At 33.4% G+C, this 19,871-nt stretch overlaps 1 protein-coding gene across 4 annotated transcripts in view; it reads left to right on the top strand.

Moving 5' to 3' along the window:
* Positions 1–19,871, top strand: part of RapGAP1 (Rap GTPase activating protein 1) — a 276,369-nt gene that overhangs the window by 149,999 nt on the left and 106,499 nt on the right. For 2 of the 4 annotated variants that reach the window (XM_076124616.1, XM_076124623.1), the window contains exon 2: positions 11,474–11,665. The exons of the other annotated variants lie outside the window; for them this stretch is intronic. In XM_076124616.1, the coding sequence (XP_075980731.1) occupies positions 11,571–11,665 (95 nt within the window). In that variant the 5' untranslated portion in view covers positions 11,474–11,570. The remainder of the gene's footprint in view (positions 1–11,473; positions 11,666–19,871) is intronic. 4 annotated transcript variants of the gene reach the window in all.

Genomic DNA, 19,871 nt, shown 5'->3' with positions numbered 1-19,871 from the left:
CCCGCCTATAGTCCGCTACAAACGTTTTAGCCAGCACTCTGCGGTAGGCTTGCTAAATAGAAATTGATGAGCTCGAACGTGGAACATCGGGAATAATTCCACACTATAAATTTTACTACATCTGCAATCCCAAGTTTACACCGAACTCTCATGTGCAAACCGACTCTATAAAGTGGACAAAAGATTTATACCGTGCTGCCTTACAAATTGCTACACCTAAATTAAGTTCACTTAGTTTATAATAACGGGTGTAATTCATTACTTAACTTTTGTTTACGACTTGCGAAACACCCTATTATATTGACAAAAACCGGTACAAGAAAATTGATAGCAAAATAAAACAGTAATAGTTAAACTATCAGGCTCAATATAATAATAAATATTTGATCGTAAATAGCCCATAATATATTTGAAGAAAAGCCGGCGATCATGAACAAGAATGCGAAGGCTATAAATGGGTACTTGTTTTACGACATTAATATATCTAATAGGTCTGATGACCATCTGCACTGTAACTCAGCTGTATTACCGTTTTACGGCCGCAATGACATATCGGTAACTAAAAGCCCCTACGCTTGTCACGAGTTTTGCCTCCAATGAGTCGACACGATTAACAGGGTCCTGATAGATTGGTATATAAATGTTCTAGCGCTTTCTTACAGTTCTAATCAAACCGGGAACGATGCGATTGGCCCCGACTTGTAGGGAGCACGTTGGAGTCGTGAACAAGGACTTTTACCCAGCAACTGGCGCCCCACGGCGAACCCCGTGGTTTTATATCGCTAATCAGCCACTATTATTGCCTGATGATTTATAGACCATGTTGTTAAATGTTACTGTAGTATTTCTTTACAATACTTATAAACTTCTAGCAAAAAATGAGAAAGAGTTGAAAAAGGTTTGCTTCACTAGATAACTTTTTGATTTATATTTTTGCCGCAAAAAATTACAAGCAGGGGAACTTGTAAAAGTAAGTTTTACATTCAAACCGCTGCTTTTAGCAAAAAGTTTGCATGGACAGGACGAAAAAAATAACTGTGATTGGAATAGAAAAGTTTTTCGATGTCGACAAAAAGAATAGTACAGTAAATTGTTTGACAGTCGGACATGACATTTTATTTTGTTGTCAAATATTTATGTTTGTTACATCGATGTAAACAATGAGTAAAGATAAAACAATGTTGCCAGAACTTTTAGCACGTGGGCGCGTTATAGTGAATGCAAAGCGATATACTTTCGTAGAAAATTATTGTTATTACAAAATAGAATAGTGTTCGTGATAGTGTGTTGTCTGTCTAACACCGATCTAAGTGAAATAAAACATTTTGTCCTCAATATACAGGATGAAAACGACATACATTCTTAATTATACTTGCAATTTGTATCCATATTAGACTAACCTTATTCCAGATACCTCGGGTATTGATAATGTCTATCCACGCTATTGGCAGTCCTTAAAAGCCAAGACTTGCTTCAACGCTGCGGTGAAAAACAGACTAGAAAGACTTACAAAACTTCAAGATTTCTTAATTTTATTTTCTCTATTGTCATTGCAAGTATGGTAAAAGAATAATGAAACGTCTGAATACTTAGAACGCAAAGAATTTCGCCGAAGCATCAACCATTGTTTTTAGACATCGCACTTGGCACTTCAAGTATTCCTTTGCCCACCTTTCCTTAAGAAGCACAATAGCAGTTTCATTGTTTTCAAACGCGAATTTGAATGGATTGCAGATAAAATCTTGGTTGACAGCAGCTTAGAACTGTTGCGTAATTTATTGTTATGGAGTCTATAATATCATGCGTTTATGGTGCTCATACTTCAACCAGACAAATATCCACTTTGCATGCATCGGCTATTTGTACCCGCCGGTTTGAAACGTCCAACTCCCTTATTTGGTTTCTATAAATTTTGAGACCAATCCCACTAATAAATAACTTAGAATTGCTTTGTTTGTTTTAATATTAGAAGCAAAATACTAAAACAACAAACACCTGTTATGTTGTAGACTAGGTTTTATTCACTTAAGTGAAAGATTAAGCACTCCTGTAAAGTTTATTTATACTAGTTCTGTAAGCTAAATATTACTTCGGTGCATGTGACTGCCGTCGGCAATATGTTTGCTTGCATTATGATACGATTTTAATGTTTGTCGAAATGCTATTCAAAATGATAATGTGGTCATTATTGGTCATTTGTAAGTTAGAATTATATATACGTAAGTAATACCTTCACGGTACATTAACCGGGGCCCACGGTGCTTCGACGTTTGGAACATAACAAATGATTAGTTCCGGGATTTAAGTAACGCAGTTTTGCAATTTCACAGCATGGCCCACGCGAATAATCGATACACCAATGTGAGTCATCGGTTCGAATATTTTCTAATCGATTCATGCATCGATTCTAATTTACGACTTAACAGATTCTGTTTACAGTGTGGATCGTTTGTATAATCCGATATGGGGTTTCACGGACCGCGGTTTCTGCGGTTTGTAAAGCAAATAAACACTGAATTTAAACGTAAATATTAAATGTCTCGGATCGCACCGCAGTTTTCGTAAAGTTATGTGGATATCAACAAGTTACTCTCAGCAATAATTTGTGTGCCTTTGATGAAACTTATACTTGAAGATTAACATAAATGCTAAAGAGAATTTTTGAATACTCAACCGTCTTAACCACAACTGGAGTGCCTTAAATGAGGCTTCAACTGACTTCAAACGATAATGAAACTTGGAAAAAAAAACTATTGACAATAATATTGCACAGTAATGTAAATATAATGCAATTATACAAAAGTGAACACCGGAACGAATGCATATTCATAACATTCACTCCTTTCATTCTCAGCTCTGTAAAAAAACTATTCCTGATTACGTGACTCTATGCGGTGTTTCTCATAAATAGCATCTTAAACATAACATTCATGTTATGATGAACGATCTTTATAACATTCGAGTCAAATATAACAATAACATTTTATTATATCAATATAGCAAATTGTGTTAATATTTCTGCCATACCACGGCCTACATACACAATTTGGAAGATATAATCAAACCAGGAAGTTTTATTAATTTAATAGTGCTCATTCATGTTTGGTCAAAACAATTAGCTTTATTACTAATGGTTGAGTATCCATGTATGGTGTGTATGGGCCCATTTAAATTGGACCGGTTTATCAGAGGCGCCGCTGTTCCGCATCGCGTCATGATCTAAATTTGCATATAATCGGTATTCAATGTTTTACAAGCTATAAAATCATCTATAATCGCTGTCATTTCCAATGATTCTGTTGCGAAATTATCATTACGAAGCGTCAAAATTAACAACGTAGTTTTTGGATAAAACGTAAAAACCTCGAAAGTTGTACATTTAATCAAACTGGCTGGTTTGGTTTACTACCTGAGAAGCTAACACGTTTCAAAACAAGTTAAATCACAAGAAATTTATGTATATTCAATATTTGGTGCCGCAGTATCTTTGGAACAATTTGTAACCAATTTCCAAAATGGCTCGGCAACGGCGTGTTGAAACTAATTGCCGTTAAAACTACAAACACTTGTGTAATGGTAATTAAATGTAGCTTAACCAAGAAGTAATTGCCTGGCCCTACATAAACAGGACCAATAGCTTTTATTCTACCGGTGGGCTATAGATTAGATGTCAGTGCTTAGTGAGATTTATGTACGGAGAAAATAGTTGGCAACGACCGGGAAAAGAAGTGTTCAAGAATTTTTCTTCAAGATAGTTTGTTCTGTCTGAACGAATGTAAAGCTTACTTCGGCTTTGGCCTTTGATGTTAAAATCTCGATAAAACTGAGCCTCGTCAAAGCAACTGTATTGGGAATTTAAACAGTTTTTAGTGCTATTTTTTATGTTTATGAGCACTAAACCGAAATAAAAAGCTCTCAAAATTCGCAGTTCTTAGAGTTTTGCATTACCCGTTCGTCGAAATATTAAACGCAAACCATAAAAGCCTTAATGGTTGCAGGTAATAGTCCATGCATGCGGCGAAACTATTTGCAAGTGTTATTATTTACGAAGCAAAACAGAGGTCGTGAAGCACTTTGCTCGGGAGTCTCGCCACCCATAGAGAACTTGGACTTGCCTAGTCCCGCCTGCGTAAGTGCATCGAGTTCTTTGCACTTGAATTTAAGAGTTCCAAATACTTTCAAGTTTGGATTCAGTTTCGGAGAATCTTGGATCGTAGTCGCAAATTCTAAGATCCTAGCGACCAATTTTAACTTCTAAAGTTGTGTTTTGTGTTGTGAAAAATTTAGCTATTTCTATTTTAGTTTAAACTTGAGAGTTACAGGCATTGGATTCTCAATAGTTTAGTAATTGTACATCAACATTTAAAAGGTTTAAAAGGATAGGTTTTATTCAAAAGCCTTTAGTAAACGACTCTGTAGAAATTTAAATTCAGATTGAAAATGCAAGTCTCGTTACTTTTTATAGCCGTAGCATAAAATCTGATCTTTATAAAATAAATCTCGGCAAAAGGACCTTCGCATCATTTGTTGGTTGTTTGTAGGATTCTTGTGTCCACATTTTTATAAACATTCTTGTATGTTGGACATATAAGCTCGTTAGATGCTTTCTGTCTTTGAAGACAATACACTGCTATGTTTTATTTTTCGTTCATTTGACATTTTGTGTCGTAATGTCTTGATCCAGTTAGTTTTGTAACTTAATAGTTCCTTTAATATGCTTATTGTTAATTGTCAATGAAGCTTTCAGTGCGCGAATTCCTGATGAAGGTTTCATTAATTATTTGGCACTGGTGTCATGTTCCGTCTGTCGCTTCGCTTAGACTACACGGCACCGCTATCACAGTGCCTTGTAACCTTTCCTACAGCACTAATTTAACACTGATTATTACTTGATATATTTACGACGAAACGGTTTCAAACAGAATATGTACTAATTTATAATTCCGCCGTGTGTGCTTACAAATCACATTAAATTCTCACCTGATAAACATATATTAGAACTGATTGACGCTAATTGGTAACATGAACAACTAGTTCTATTGAACTGGTTTCAGAAAGATCTGATCGCTCTGGGAAACGGATAACAACATATCATTCGTTTATGCTTAATTAAACCTATAATGATGCGTTCTAGCTATAATTACTGGAGAAGCGTTACACTAACCGGATGGACATCATCGCAGCTCTATCTGATTGTTCAATTCGCAATAAGTTGCTAAGAAATTGTTGTTTGGGCATTTAGACTAAATCTAGGCAAACGGTGCTATGACTGATTATAAAATTATAGCGTAAACCGCGCCTTTCTTCAGATAGTTTTGTAACTCACGATGTCTGGGCAGTGGGCACTTAACGGAGTAAATTTAACGATAACAGTGGAACCTCTATATTACCTGTTTCAAGTGAACCAGCTCGGAGCGATCGTAAACGTGACACTGATTTGGTTTCGTTGTCTTGTCCAATTACATTTGATTTTGATTTGTGCTGGTTGCTTCAGATGCATTCGACTGGAATCTTGCGCAATGTTAAAACGATCAGGTAAGTTCGCAATCTGGTGATTCATCTCAAGGACGATCATGGTTTCGGCTCCTGACAGCTGTCAAAGATAACACAGATTAAAAAGCGATATTTTGACACCAGCGTGAACAGTATTGCACGAAACTCGTTACATAAAACAGTAGACAGAAAAAGAAAACAAGTGTGTCTATCGTCACTCTCCAAACATAATCGGTTTGATGTGTTCCAGCGTTTATATTGTTTACAAGGTCGACGTCGCAACTCATGTTTACCATATCGGTCACACCACATAGTGATAATATAATTGCTTAATAGTATGAAAGCTTTCCATAGAAATTGATCACTTAGTTAAATATACACTTTCACTATTCCCATTTTATAGAGATCCGTACCTTTCTAAGCATTTTCTTTTTTGGACCTTTTCACCTTGCGCATGAGATCATTTTTGTCATAATTTCACAATTGGCGATTAGTGTCTTGGCCGTCGCACCCACGGGCCGTTTTTGGCACTTAATACGGTTATCTGGGTACTTGAGTACTGTCTAGACTAGTCCTAGATTTACGATGGTCGCTTCGCGTAGGAGCCGTTAGCCTTGTGCCTGTATATATTCCACTTGGATAATAAATTAGTCAATAAAACCATGAACTGACACGTTTGACAAACAATTTATAACAATTGTAGTTATCCTACGTACGTTTTGAAATATCTGCTGATTCAGAATTATCTTGTAGCTGTCTGAACGTTGAAGATTGTGTTAGCGCTCTAACAAGTTTCTATGGTTTATTTCTGACCTAACATGATATGTGTTCACATTTTTATCCATTCCATCGTTATCGGTCTCGGTACCTCCGGGACCCGCATGAATAAACCGCAGCCGCATAGGCTTTATAAATATTTATAATGTTTTATATTATACCATACCAAATTGTATTTTACGAGATAAAACGTCAAACAACTCATAACGCATTAAATTATTCAATTTATTCTGTCAATAAATTTCAACAAGGTGTAAGCTCACCTCTTTTATCGTAATCAATACTGAATGGTACATTGAAAATTATAATGGATAGCGTTTTGAATATAAATTTCTATGAGCCGAACCCCTGGGCGTTACTTTGAAGGGGACAGATTTATTCCTTCACTTAAATAGTCTCTAATGTTGTATTGTAATTGTTTAAATAAGATGATTTTCAAATATTCTTATGGAATGTGAAATTTCTGAATCCATAAAAGTATATCGGCAATGACGTAGAAGTAAAAACGAATAAAGATGATTTAAAATTAGCATTTTAATCATTTCGTGAATGCCAGTAATCATAGTGTCTTATATAGCCAAGTAATTATTCAAAATTGCTCTGATTATAATGAAGATCATATTTACAGCACAGTTATTAAGAAAGTACGAAATGAAAGTACAAATGAAATGCAAATAGTGTATGTGGCTCTAAATCGTTACTTTCGCCGACTTGTGTGAATTATGATGCACTTTACAGCACCGTTTGCAATCGGTTGTGTTCCTACAACGTAATTCTTCATGTCGATTACCATAATTTGTTACTTCATTGAACTTAAGTAGTTTCAAACAAACTATTGCGTTTATTTTCCACTTCAAAACAATTTGTCATAGATTAATCTCTGTTCGATAATAGAATAAGAATCCGCGCAGTGCTCGTTATTGCCGTCTTGGACTGTTAGTGTATCTATTGCTGAGGATTTATGATATTTGACCAATTATATCCGATCGGATCGTAAAACTCATAAAGTAGAATTGCTGTTTTATACAACCCTTGGCGTGGGCTTTCTAATGACCTAATCCTGGAGGCGTACAAGTGTGTCAGACTAGAACAACTGGCTGAGTTATAGTTACAGGGCCGATTACCGCGGAGAGCTGCGCAGGCGTCATTTACTGAATAATTGAAGAGAGAGACAGAATATAATTATAAATATATGTTTCCAACGGTAATTGTATAGAATAAGTCTTTGATAAATGCAAATAAATAATCTAGGGAATTCATATTTCATTGTTATTCTAAGCATTGCTTTATTAACTTTAATAAATTGATTGCCTGTCCTGTAGCGGATAAAGCATTCATTTGTTTAACACAATTACAAATCAATATCAAAAATTGAAATCAACATAATGACCCAATTGATTTGCAAAAAGTACAGTGAACTAAAAAAGCGAAAATAGTGAAAAGGTAAAAGCAAACAGTACGTAAAAGTAGTCCCTAGATGCACTTAGCAAACGTTTGAGTAAAATTTGCATGAGCGAGGTTTGTTGTGTTTAAAGTTCCAGGGAGCGAACGGGTGCACAAAATGCGCTTATTAAATATGCAACGTATTCTAATGAGAATGCTTTTAAATGCTTCTAAAACTAATAATCCGATTTAAAATGCGCAATGACTCATATTTAAATGAATCTAAGATGTTATGTAATTTCATTAACATTGAGTTGCATTCAATGTTTTATTTTGTTCTATAGATAAATGTGTTAGGCTTTTTACTTTTTAATGTCTATAGAAAATGCGAGAGCCCATTCAAAGTGTCGTAAGAAGTTGTAATTGATCAGCAACCTTGTACTTTTAACGTTTTGTTGTATAGTTAAACTATGCCGGCTTGCAAATCGCCTGCCCACGTTTCGATTGTTCCACTGAACTTGATGTGGTCATTCAAAAGCCTGCTTAATGAGTTTATAATGCCGAACACTTCCTTATTATACACTAAAACATCAAATACTTCCTTTCAAATATAATTTGATTTTACAGTTACGTCTTCGTTTTTAGTCTTTCTATCATCAACAGGAAAACGTTGAGCTGATTCTAATTCGACACAAATAACATCATCAAGATTATTAATTTGAGAGATAAAATTCCAAGTTACGATAGAACCTTTGTTATGATCAACAATGCAATCGATGACCTCGCCTTTAATTGTTTAGCCCACTCAAAAATTAGTATCTCAATCAAAAATGTATATTTGGTCAGCGTTTGATCAATCATTAATCACTCGTGTACGTCTAGTAGTGTGATGTGAGTAGGTGTTAACGAAAGCTCAACAATAGCTTCTGTTACTGTTCGATTGACTTGTTAAGATAATCGTTTCAACAGCCGCTAGCGAAATGTGCATTAAATGTTGCAAAATAGTTCGTATCTATTCATGATGTGATTATAGGTTCAGTTGATTGGATTGCATTACCTCTAATGTCTTTATCATAAAAGGATAATTGGGGGGCTTGTCAATCAATGTCTGTTTTAATTATGTACCTAGACGCATTCTTTTTACGCTTACAAGGTTTGCCAGCCTCGAGGTATACAGTGGTATGACAGTGATATATAAGTACGTACAACACACGGCTTGTATACAAATGTTCAATTCCATTCAAATGTCAAATCGTTTTAAATATTTTTGAAGAAATTGTATCATTTTTCAACTAGGTTTCTCTCACGGTTTTAATTTACCTTTTATATTGTTTTCTTTCTGTATATGTTTTAACGGATGTTTTATGGACACGCCTTATTCTCATAGAAATGTATTCAGCGTCTTTGTCTTGATCTCATTCATATCTATGGTAACATTATTCATATTTTCTCTGCTTGTTACACTTTGCCGGTCGTTTTCTATTCTAACTATATCATCTCGATTCATAATGGCTCTAGTTAATTTGAACAATGAGTTTATTGCTGTTTTGAGAACATGTTGGATTATTTTTAAATGCAAAAAGTAAGATTTATGAATCCTTAACGAGTAAGGCAAAAGTAAAAGTTATGGTTTTAGACTACGCTCTTTTTAACTTATTCATAAAAAGTTGATTAATATCGTGCGTATGTTTAAGTTTTCAGATTAAATGTATGAAATTGTAGTGTTAATTCCTTGTTAGAAATGATTTGTAATCTTTAAGAAATTAACGTTTCTAACCTTATTACTTTAAACAAAGCAGCTGTAAAATAGTGTCACAAATTGTATTATACGTATAATATTGATTACAAAGCTAATTTAATAATTAGACCCGGTTGTAAGGTTTATTTATGTTCACGGACGTTAAAGCGTTCATTCATATCAGTTAGATAATGAGCGCCCACAGGCTTCCGTTGTTTGAATGAGATAATCTGTTCATATCATGTTTTATAATATTTATCAAATCTAAACGTTACGAGTCGTTTGATACCCGCCATTTATTAGACTCATTAAGTGTTTACAGTTCACATACTTTGGTTCCGGAAAATTATACGAATTTATAATTACGCAGTTACGCACTTTTTCTTGAGATGTTACGTTAATGTTCTTTTTCTACATAACGCATGTATTTTTCTTGATAAAAATAATTTTGTAAGATAGAATTGATTCGGAAATTTTATTTCTAAAGCAGTTGTTTCTTCTACCTTTACGATAATAATATTGCTGCTAGACAGTGGTCACGCTGTTACTATTTTAATATAATTTAATATGAAGTGCTGATTAAAAAATAACAATAGTTACAATATAAAACTTAGCACATAACGGGTTTTTCAGCATCAATAGAAAGCAGTGAACAAAAACTTAACAGCGATAAAGAAACCTTTGTATAAAAACCTAAATACAAGGTCGAATCAAGATTAACATTAATACCGTTGGAGAATGCTTTGTTTAATTATATTGTACCGTTCATTAATATTTTTATATTAACTATTGTAGATAGATCAACTCCTCTCTTTCTAATCGTATGGCATTGTTCTGATCTCTCATTCACGCGTAAAACGCAGGATAAAATAAGCATTGCCCTGGAATGCCAAATCTTATTTGATAACATTCTTCTAGTTGCATCTCTTCGTCTGATATACTTCTTTAAAGTCCTATTTTCTTTCAAAAAGTCTAACTGCGCTTTATTAAAACAACAGAGACACTACATTTAGTTATCTTCCGAGGTGATGGTATATTCTTTCGGCATAAAAATATTTTATATACTTATTTCTCACCGAAGCTGTTGCCTTCACCAAGAAAGTGAATTTCCCAAAGCTACAAAAGTCATTATTAAATTGACTCATATCGTTCATTACCATTTCTTAAGTACCCATACCTTAAAGGAAGTTGCAGTCTGTATTATATCCGTTATGAGTTTGCGACGATGAAGGAAAGCAAAATTGTTATCTGTTCATTTGATTTGCGATTTCTCCTTACTGAAAATGTCGAGTACTTGGTACTTTTAAACATAAAAAAACGTAATAGCACCTATGAGTGTTATATCCGGCCGTTATTCTTCGATATGTGTTTTTAAAGTACGAAAGTTGTTATATAATATGTGTACGTTCTGATATTTATAAAACTCCGTGGGAATTCTTTGATAATAATATTGATGTAAATGTTGCAACTAAGTATTTGTTACTAAGTCGTATTACAAAGTATAAGAGGTTTATTTCTGGTTTTATTTTACTGTTGTTGGACATCTATGTTGGTTAGCCGATGGATGGATTCTGTGTGTCCAATTTCGTGTTTCGAGTTGGTGAATAACCCGATTCTTTCAGTAAACCTAGGGAAATATAGCATACCCTAATGTAGGTATATGACGCACTACTTAGCTATATTCAGTAACAATTGTATTGAATAGATGAATACCGATTTATAAGTGGTTTTAAAAGGAAGACTATATGTTATAAAATCTATTGTTTATATTACTGATAAATACAGAACTCTGGAAAAATAAGCTTTGAATAGGCACTAAGTGTAAAATATATCTATATTTTTGTTTGTTCAGTTTCAAGCTATTGTGATGGATAAAGCATTTTAATACTAATAATATAATTGTGGTGTGAAGTCATTATTTCCTTAACGCTTGTTCGTTGCTTGGCATGTTTACTACTAACAGCATGATTCATTATTTTACTAATTAAATCGTATTGACTTAGTTTCCCTGTTAGTTGCTTGGTGAAGCTTCGTGAACACGCTTCCCTGTAAATAAATTCCTTCTTTTTTCTTTAATTTTAGGCGCAGTTACCCAGCGGCTGTGACTAAATTGTGAAAAGTGACAAAAACACTTTTGACTTTGTAAAATAAGTAAGATTTGAAGTGTTAGTGGGAACGAATGAAGTCGAAAGTGGTGAAGTATTTGCCCACGGGCGGGCATAAAGAGACTTACACGTTGCTATCGGCGAGACGAAGATACATGAAGAAGTTAATGTACGTATTTATATTTATTTTTCTTAATGAAACGGCAATGTTATCAAAACCGTTTAAAACACAATAGCAATGTTTTTCCATAGTGTTATTTATTTGTTTTAGAAAAATGTTCATATTCATTAACAACAAACATAAACTCATTTGAGTTGTGCCGTGAATCAGTGTCCTCGGACACAATAAATAACAATATTTTAAAACACAAAATATTTAGAAGTCTTGTAAAGAAAAACAGTCAGTTTCCAAAACATACCGTTTTGTTTTACTTTTACTAAACTAAATTGTTAATCAATGTTAAAAAGCTGTCCTTAATAGGTCAAAATTTCAATTTTGCAGCAAATTGGCAACAGAATCTTAATTGTCTGTAAAATATATTTGTCTATTGACAATAAATTACAATTTTCAATAACCTTTAGCTTTAATAAAATATTTCTCATTCGAATAAACATCATCAATCGCCTCGCAATATTTATTTTTCATTAATGGTGGTGGCACTTTTATCATGTGGATTGGGATTAACAATTTTGTATTTTTTGTTAACCATCAGATTTCAGCTTATTAATAAGTGAAGGTCTTTAATAAACAAATTCTCCTAACAAACAGCAAAGGCCGGAAGTACCTATACATTCATAATTAATATTAAAATAAATTATTTGAAACATAACCTCAAACAAATACTACTTTTGACTATTTCAAATCACTTTAAAAGTGTTTAGAAACCATCAAAAGCTTAGCTTTTTCGCTAAACTAGAAATCATGTTCGAAATACCTTCGTTCCATGATCCATTATTACATTTATAAAAAAGGATGTTTTACAAAGCATTCCATGAACAAGCAAGATACAATCAAGCTCAACAGAAGAAACATTGTAGCAACCGGAACAATTCATCACACGAATCTAAATCTGAAATCTATAGTAAGTTTTCAAGAACATTCCCTAACAAAACACGTCGAACTACTTTGAAACATAAATATTAGTTCAGTGACTGTGAATTATGACGTACAATAAATTCCTAATCATTATGAAACGGGCTACAATGACACTAATGTTGTAGAACAAGTGCAGGCTCCCGTTATATTGCGATACTTCATCATGATGGATGGTGGTTTCTTGTACTGACAATATATTTTAACTTAGCGGATTATAGGCCTGCGTTCGCAATTGGCGAAGCAGAAAGCTGGGTGACGCGAATCGGTGATAATTTTCTAGATATATTACATTTAGATATTAACTAGCTATCATGAAAGTCTGTTTCAAAAGCTCCCAAATAAGGCAATGCTATTGTCTTCTCTGGACGTAATCAACGTCAAAGGAATGAAGTTTGACATTTTGACGACATGACCTGCATTTTATTCCATCTAAGAAGGCATCGTTTTACAGATTTTGTTTTATTGATTTATCTGATGAGTTAAACTAATAAGGCACTTTTATAATCCATTATCATATTTAAAAGTTCCCTGCAGGTAGTTTTAAGTACCTAGCTTGAATTAAAGATAATTTATAGTGACATGAGGTTGTATGAAATCTGCAGAATATTGCAGTCATTTAAATACCGTCTCACCTCTTTGTTTATGAAGAGCCGACCCTAATCACAACATTTGTTTCTAGTGACTCACTAGAAACAAATGATGTAATACTTGAATCCCGTTAATTAGTTGTATTGCAAATTAAATAAATAATATTGAGGTTTTGACGTCAAAAGCTAATTGATAAAACTAAACATGATATTACTCACTCATTTCTGACACTTTACAATTTATTGAGTCCACCACACTGACCAAGTGGGGGTTGGAGACTTAGCATATCTTCAAAAACTTATTAAAACTCGACCTCTTGCATCGCAGGTGAATGCTTAGGCCACCCGGCTATCTTGCTCTAAATATTTTAATGAAACGGGTCTTAAACGCGATTGAAATCTTAAGGTTAGGGTACCTCATTTGATCACCCGACGTTTCGATAGAATTATATCGACCGTGGTGACGGGCTGACATAATATATCTTGCTCTTGCTATCCTCGTCAAAGAAACTCACATCTCTTCTTCAAAGTATGCTTGTTCTATTAAGATAATAAATAAAAGTCAATACTAATTGCTTGTAAATACTAAATAAGGTTCGTAAGGTCTTTCTATAGAGGCCAGTGTATTTAGCATTTTAGTCTAACGATGTGAGATCTATGTAAGTAAATTCTTTAATTGTTGCTCTCGTAAGAGTTGATTTATGACACCTTCTAGTCTAGTTGCAGTATTGATTCTTGATCGTGCTGTTTTGGGCTTTGTTTTGCTTTGTTCTGAATTGGGCTGAATCGAATTTTGATTTAACAGTTTGATGTAACTAAAATATTTTGTGTATGGATAAGTTTCATACTGCGGCTAATCAACACTTCAGTCTAATATTATAATGAAGAGCAACTGTCTGATTTTTGGTTACGCTTTACTGCTAAAATATAATATTCCGACGAAGGCCATTAGTTACTAAAAGTTCAACCAAAAGTTCGTATAAACTATATTATCTATTTCACTTCACGAAACCTACATAATAGAAATAAATATTGTAATTTTTCAACGATTACGATGGCTTGTATCGATAATACGAAGTGACGATAAAAAAAAACTCAATAAACAGTCTTGATATTATGATTGGTGATTCTGACATTCAGTCATTACATATGAAAATGATCAAGTACATTTAAGTGCTTTATAATTCTCTCGTTAACTTAACACACTTGATAATTGTATGTTTTCTAATTTGACCTTTTAGACAGGTGTATTTTTAATTGTACCCCTATAATTTTAACTTTTATTGCCATCCACTAATCAATTTTTGGAAAGAAATTGCATTTACTGTCACTTAAAGAATAGTGTTGACTTCTTATATTGAAGATTTTAAATACCGATAAATATCTACACATATTTTTAGACCATTCATTGGTTTGCAGTTAAATAACCATAACACAGAAATAAATAAGTAAACTTTACAAAACTTTTTATAAATCATACTACAAAAACCACCATTAAATATTATTCAATATTCTGCGGTACAAATTGATTGATGATTATATCTTTCCAAACACTTATCTATCAAACATCAAAACCGCAAAACATTGTAATAGTTTCATAGCTTATCCCAAACAAACAGTCGTTCCCATTTCAAACCGCATAGAAAGACGTAAACCGTCAATTTGCAATGTGTTACCGACGCGTGCGCACATCAAAATGCCATCGGGTAACGGCATTGGCGCACCTGCATACGCGTACCCGATTATAGCCGATTATACCCGATAATACCCGATTATACACCTAATGCTATGGTGTTAGGAATACTATGATTATAGCTTTCGTACTAACAAATGTTTTGTGTGCTCTCGTGCCTATTATTAAGATCAATTTTAATATGTTTTTCTAACGCGAGCGTCGTTTTACTACGGTTTTTTCACTAGTGCGTAATTATCGTTTAATATCCGAAGTATTTAGAGCGAATAATAGAGATCTGAGTATTAATACTAGTTTATGTTGTTAATGATGCAGCATTAGTAATAAGTCATGGTTTTAATAACTGGTTGTTTATAAGTTTCTCTGCTTTGTTCCCAATCCAGAGAAGAATGCGAGAAATTGTTGATATATTTCAATCTTGCTTATAAATCAAAGTCATAAGTGTTTCATTATAGATACATTAATGCTTATTGTGCTATTATTTGGTAGAAGCTGCAAAAGTGTTAAGCGGTCTAAAGTGGTCAACAATTTATCCAATACGGACGTTGTAACTTCAAACGCATAATAATGTACCAACAGAATTATACGAAACTTAGGTAGGTATAGCTTAGTACTTATGAACTTTTCGTCCTCATTGTAAACTAGTCATAATTCATCGAAAACATAGGCACAATAGGCTTTAACGAACTTCACTTACTCAATTAAAATGCTTTGTTAATTACAAAGGTATTATTATTTAATTATTTTATTACTAAGTGTAGCGGTTGACGGTAATATGAAAATACTTTTCCTGCTTTGTAAGTATGTCAATAGCCGTCATATTACTTGTTTGAAAACACAAGATCTTATGTAAACTGAATGTTATTCTCGTTCAAATGGCTATTTTATTCTGTGAATAGTAGTTTTCCATAACTTCGGCACGTTACGACGTTATTATAAACACCATAAAATGAATTCTGTAGAGCTGAATTCGGGACAGCTCTTTACCTCCTCTTAAAGTACTTACCTACAACTTAGTCCGTAAATTAATTAAACAATTTATTACACCATAATTTAAAATAATTGCTTTTGTGTATAATGTGGTTAAATTTTGTAATCTTAAACTTGAGCTTTTGTACACAGTTTAGGAAAAAAAAAATCTTCATAATGCCATTAGTTACCTTTTCTAAGGTAGTGAAGATATTTATTTATTGAATATAAATCGGATAGATAATTGCATACGAGAAATATTTGTACAGTATATATAAAAAAAAATGTTTCCTAAAACTTTTCCTGTTGTTATCATTCAGCAATAATTGTAAACGAGCATCACCAAACAAGGCACTATTGCAAACATCGTTCGTTCCCGACAAATCTGCAATGAAAGTGGTCCATAATAACACCGTGTTTCTTTCAATCTGATAGTAAATTTCCTCAAACAAGGGACCAATCCTAGGTTCTTTGTTCCTGTAGACGCTGGTGTAGTACAGGATACGGAGCTATTACACTAAATTTCTCCATGACAACTGCTGGTAACTTATGTTATGATCCGGTCACGAAACGTTTCTCTTGTTAGTGAACTTTGAGAGGCCGATTTGAAAACATTCTCGTTTGTCGGAAACAGACATTATTTTATAGAAATGTTTGGATTTTTCAAAAGACTTTGCTATTTTTAACTTGTGTTAAGGGCTCAAATTTTATTAATGCTAAGCGAAGGGACTATAAGTTAATCACAAAAAGAATATATTCCTGTTAGTCAGATTAAGCTGTTATTGCTCAGTAAAGTAACTTCAAACAGAAACCCTAGTTGAAAACTAGAATTTTAAATTCTGTGCTATGTTTTAAATTAGTAGAATTGAAGTTGTGTACAAATTGCTATACGTTATCTACACAGTTGCATAATAATATTATATGTATAGGTACTATGAGAGTGACAGATGAAGTCACATAAAATGTATATTTATAAACAGCCAATGGTTGTCGAGTTCAGGTGTCCTGTACTCTTGTGGAATGTTTACAAAAAGCAGGGATAAACTGTGATTGGTGGATAATATTACAACGATAATATTACGCAAATAAAGCAAAGGAAATTCAGGTCAAATTTAATTACCACTAATCCCTGCGCCATGTAAATTTATCCCCACAAAGTGGTTTTACCCGTCGCAGGAAAATATTGCTATTTAAATTACCTTTTGTACGTTTAGGAGCGTACATGTGACTGGAACACGTGATATTTTAGTGTTAATTTAATACGAATATATTAATAGTTATTAGTATATTATATTTGCCTTGATTGAGTTTGTTTGTTGTGTCAGTGAAGGATCCGAAGCGACTAATGTGAGTATTTATTTTACGCTAGAATTTTGTTTTTGGTACATAAATGTTACGTACATATACCGAGGCCATAATTTGATCCTGGAATACCTCATAAACGGAAACAAAGAGAAGCATAATAAACCCTGATTTTGTCATAGAGTACAAAATACTGAAATTATACCAAAATTATTCAGTTGTCAGTGACGTATTTTCCTCAAAGCTACTGAAATGTATTTAAATTATGGGTCAGTGGCATTGTAGGTAACCCGGGCAAGGCTTGCACCAGGGATCAAAGCTTTAAAGGCGAAACATTCGCTAGTAAATCCGCTGTGTATATTTTGTACCAACTCTCTTTGTTTGAAGCCACTCTTGCTTTTAAACCTTTTAGATCACACGCGTCCTTTGGTTTGTACGCTTCTAGTGGCTTGGTTTATTTTATTCGATAAAGGAAATAAAATATAATACTATTTTGTTGCTTTGAAATACAGGTCACAGAGTACTTTATTTAGATTTGAAAAGAGATTACGAAAGAAAATGTATCATTCCGGTTTCCCTCAATGTATAGGTACAAAGAAAAGTGTAAATAAAGTTAGAACAAACAAAACTATTTCAACGATAATATTAGTCATCAATTATTGGAATAATTTTTATCTGGTTGCTGCATTGGCTGCACAGTTTCAGGAAAACAAACTGTCTATGACGCAAAACATTTATTTGATAATGAGTTAATTTTTTATTGATGAGATGATTTTTCGATTGCATTTAAAAAACACTGACATGTCACATTTATTGCCCATGATAAGTTGATTTTTCGATTGCCTATAAGAACCAAATTTAATGATATTTACACTAATATTGGACTCAACCCTAACAATTAATAGTGCTCATAGAGCTAATTGTGACTATAATCCACTGCGGCTATATTCAAAGTGAACCGGTAACAGCGCGCGTATCGTCTGACCGGTAATGTTTCAATAAGCTAACCCTCTCATACTCGCGATTTATTGCGCAAACCCTCGATAAATTGTTATCGCACTTTATCGGCTCGTTGCGGTACAACGGGTATTCCTGCTTTTGTTGAATTCATTTCAAATATGAATGCGGTTTTGTTTGTTCAGTGCCTAGTTATTTATTTCCTGCCAATAGTTAGTTGTGATTTGACAAGCTAATATTTTATTGTAAGAAATATAACTTTGTTTAATCAGTGGCTGCTGACTACTTTTGGTATGTATACTAGAGACATTAACAGGTAAATACAGAAATTAAAAGTAACTCTTAGAAACGGAAAAAATATGGCATTAAAACTAGGAATCTAAATAAAGTTTGGCTTATTTCCGAATGGCGATATAGCAACTTAGCAACATAAATAAATAAATGTTATCAAAAATGCATTTTTATCTCTCTTTATAAATAATATAAAAGTTAAAAAGTCCAGCAGGAAACAAACGTAAAGCCAATTAGTAGCCGGGCTTAAAACTATAGCAGAATACCCAATCAACATATTCAAGCAAAAACACGTCAAAATGCATGTTATTGATAAATGTCAAGCTGTAACTACAGTTAAGTATAACGCAGACAAAACTTAGACTGCGGTGCGAAGTTTGTATCCGACAAGGAAGCTGTATTAGACCCAGTTATGAAGTTTATTTATAGGTAAACTACGTATTTACTTAGCCATTTTAGTACGAGTAAGGTAAATAGTGCGCCTGCTTCAATGTACTCGTTCGTAGATAATGTTGGAAAATTCTTGGGTCTATTTATAAATCGTCTAGACTAAGTAAAATTGATCTAATTTATATAAAGTCAATAAGCCTTAAAAGATAATAAAGTATTAGAGAAGTACTTAGAAAATTAGGTAGTTTATTCAACGGTAGAAGGAAATTTGTACGTATATTGTACTAGCATCTATATAAGTTCCTTAACACATACAATATGTGTATGGAGAAAATGAGGCACAAAGCTTAAAGACCGATCAGTGTGCGAAACAATCTTAGACGCGGACATTCTTAACATGGATGGCTATTTAGTAGTTAAAACTTAAAAGTCTCAGTAGTTGTCTATTATTAAGATAACTATTTACTGCATATTACAACTAAATCATAGCAAAGGACGGTGGACGGCTAGGACTACTTTGCCACTAGTCTATAAGAATCGACTAATGCAGTTTCTTTTATTTATTAAATCTGTTTGTTAAGTCCATCCGCGCTGTGCGACGTTCAGTAAATAAATATGATTATTTGTTGGAGTGAAGTCTGCAGAGTGCGAGTGGGTTCGATCGAAAGAATATTTTGTGAGCACCATGATAGGTTTCAGTGTAATTGACACAAGAATAACTCATTGTTAATATGGCTACTGTGAGCACGTTTTCATTCGGAATTATCGAATATCGAATGCTTGGATGGAATTCTAAATTCTTTTTAAAACTAGAGTTGTTATAGGAATCAGTAGACGTGTGAACCAATTTTTCATTTAATATTTTTTGAATAGTGGAATGAAATTGCCCCTTTAGTATTTTTACAACGAGAATTAGTTTCATAATATTTAACTTTTTGCGAGTAAGCTAATAAAAGTAAAATAAAAACTAACAACTTTCTATGTATTCACAACAAGAATTTCACATTGCGTAATAAAATCCATTTCGTTTATTGTATAATGTGAAGCAGCATTTTTTGACAATAGACGTCTCGAGATCTCTAAAGATTTG

Source organism: Anticarsia gemmatalis, chromosome 16 (genome assembly GCF_050436995.1).
Source record: "Anticarsia gemmatalis isolate Benzon Research Colony breed Stoneville strain chromosome 16, ilAntGemm2 primary, whole genome shotgun sequence".
NCBI classification, from domain to species: Eukaryota; Metazoa; Arthropoda; class Insecta; order Lepidoptera; family Erebidae; genus Anticarsia; species Anticarsia gemmatalis.
This window is presented reverse-complemented; position numbering and strand designations above follow the sequence as displayed.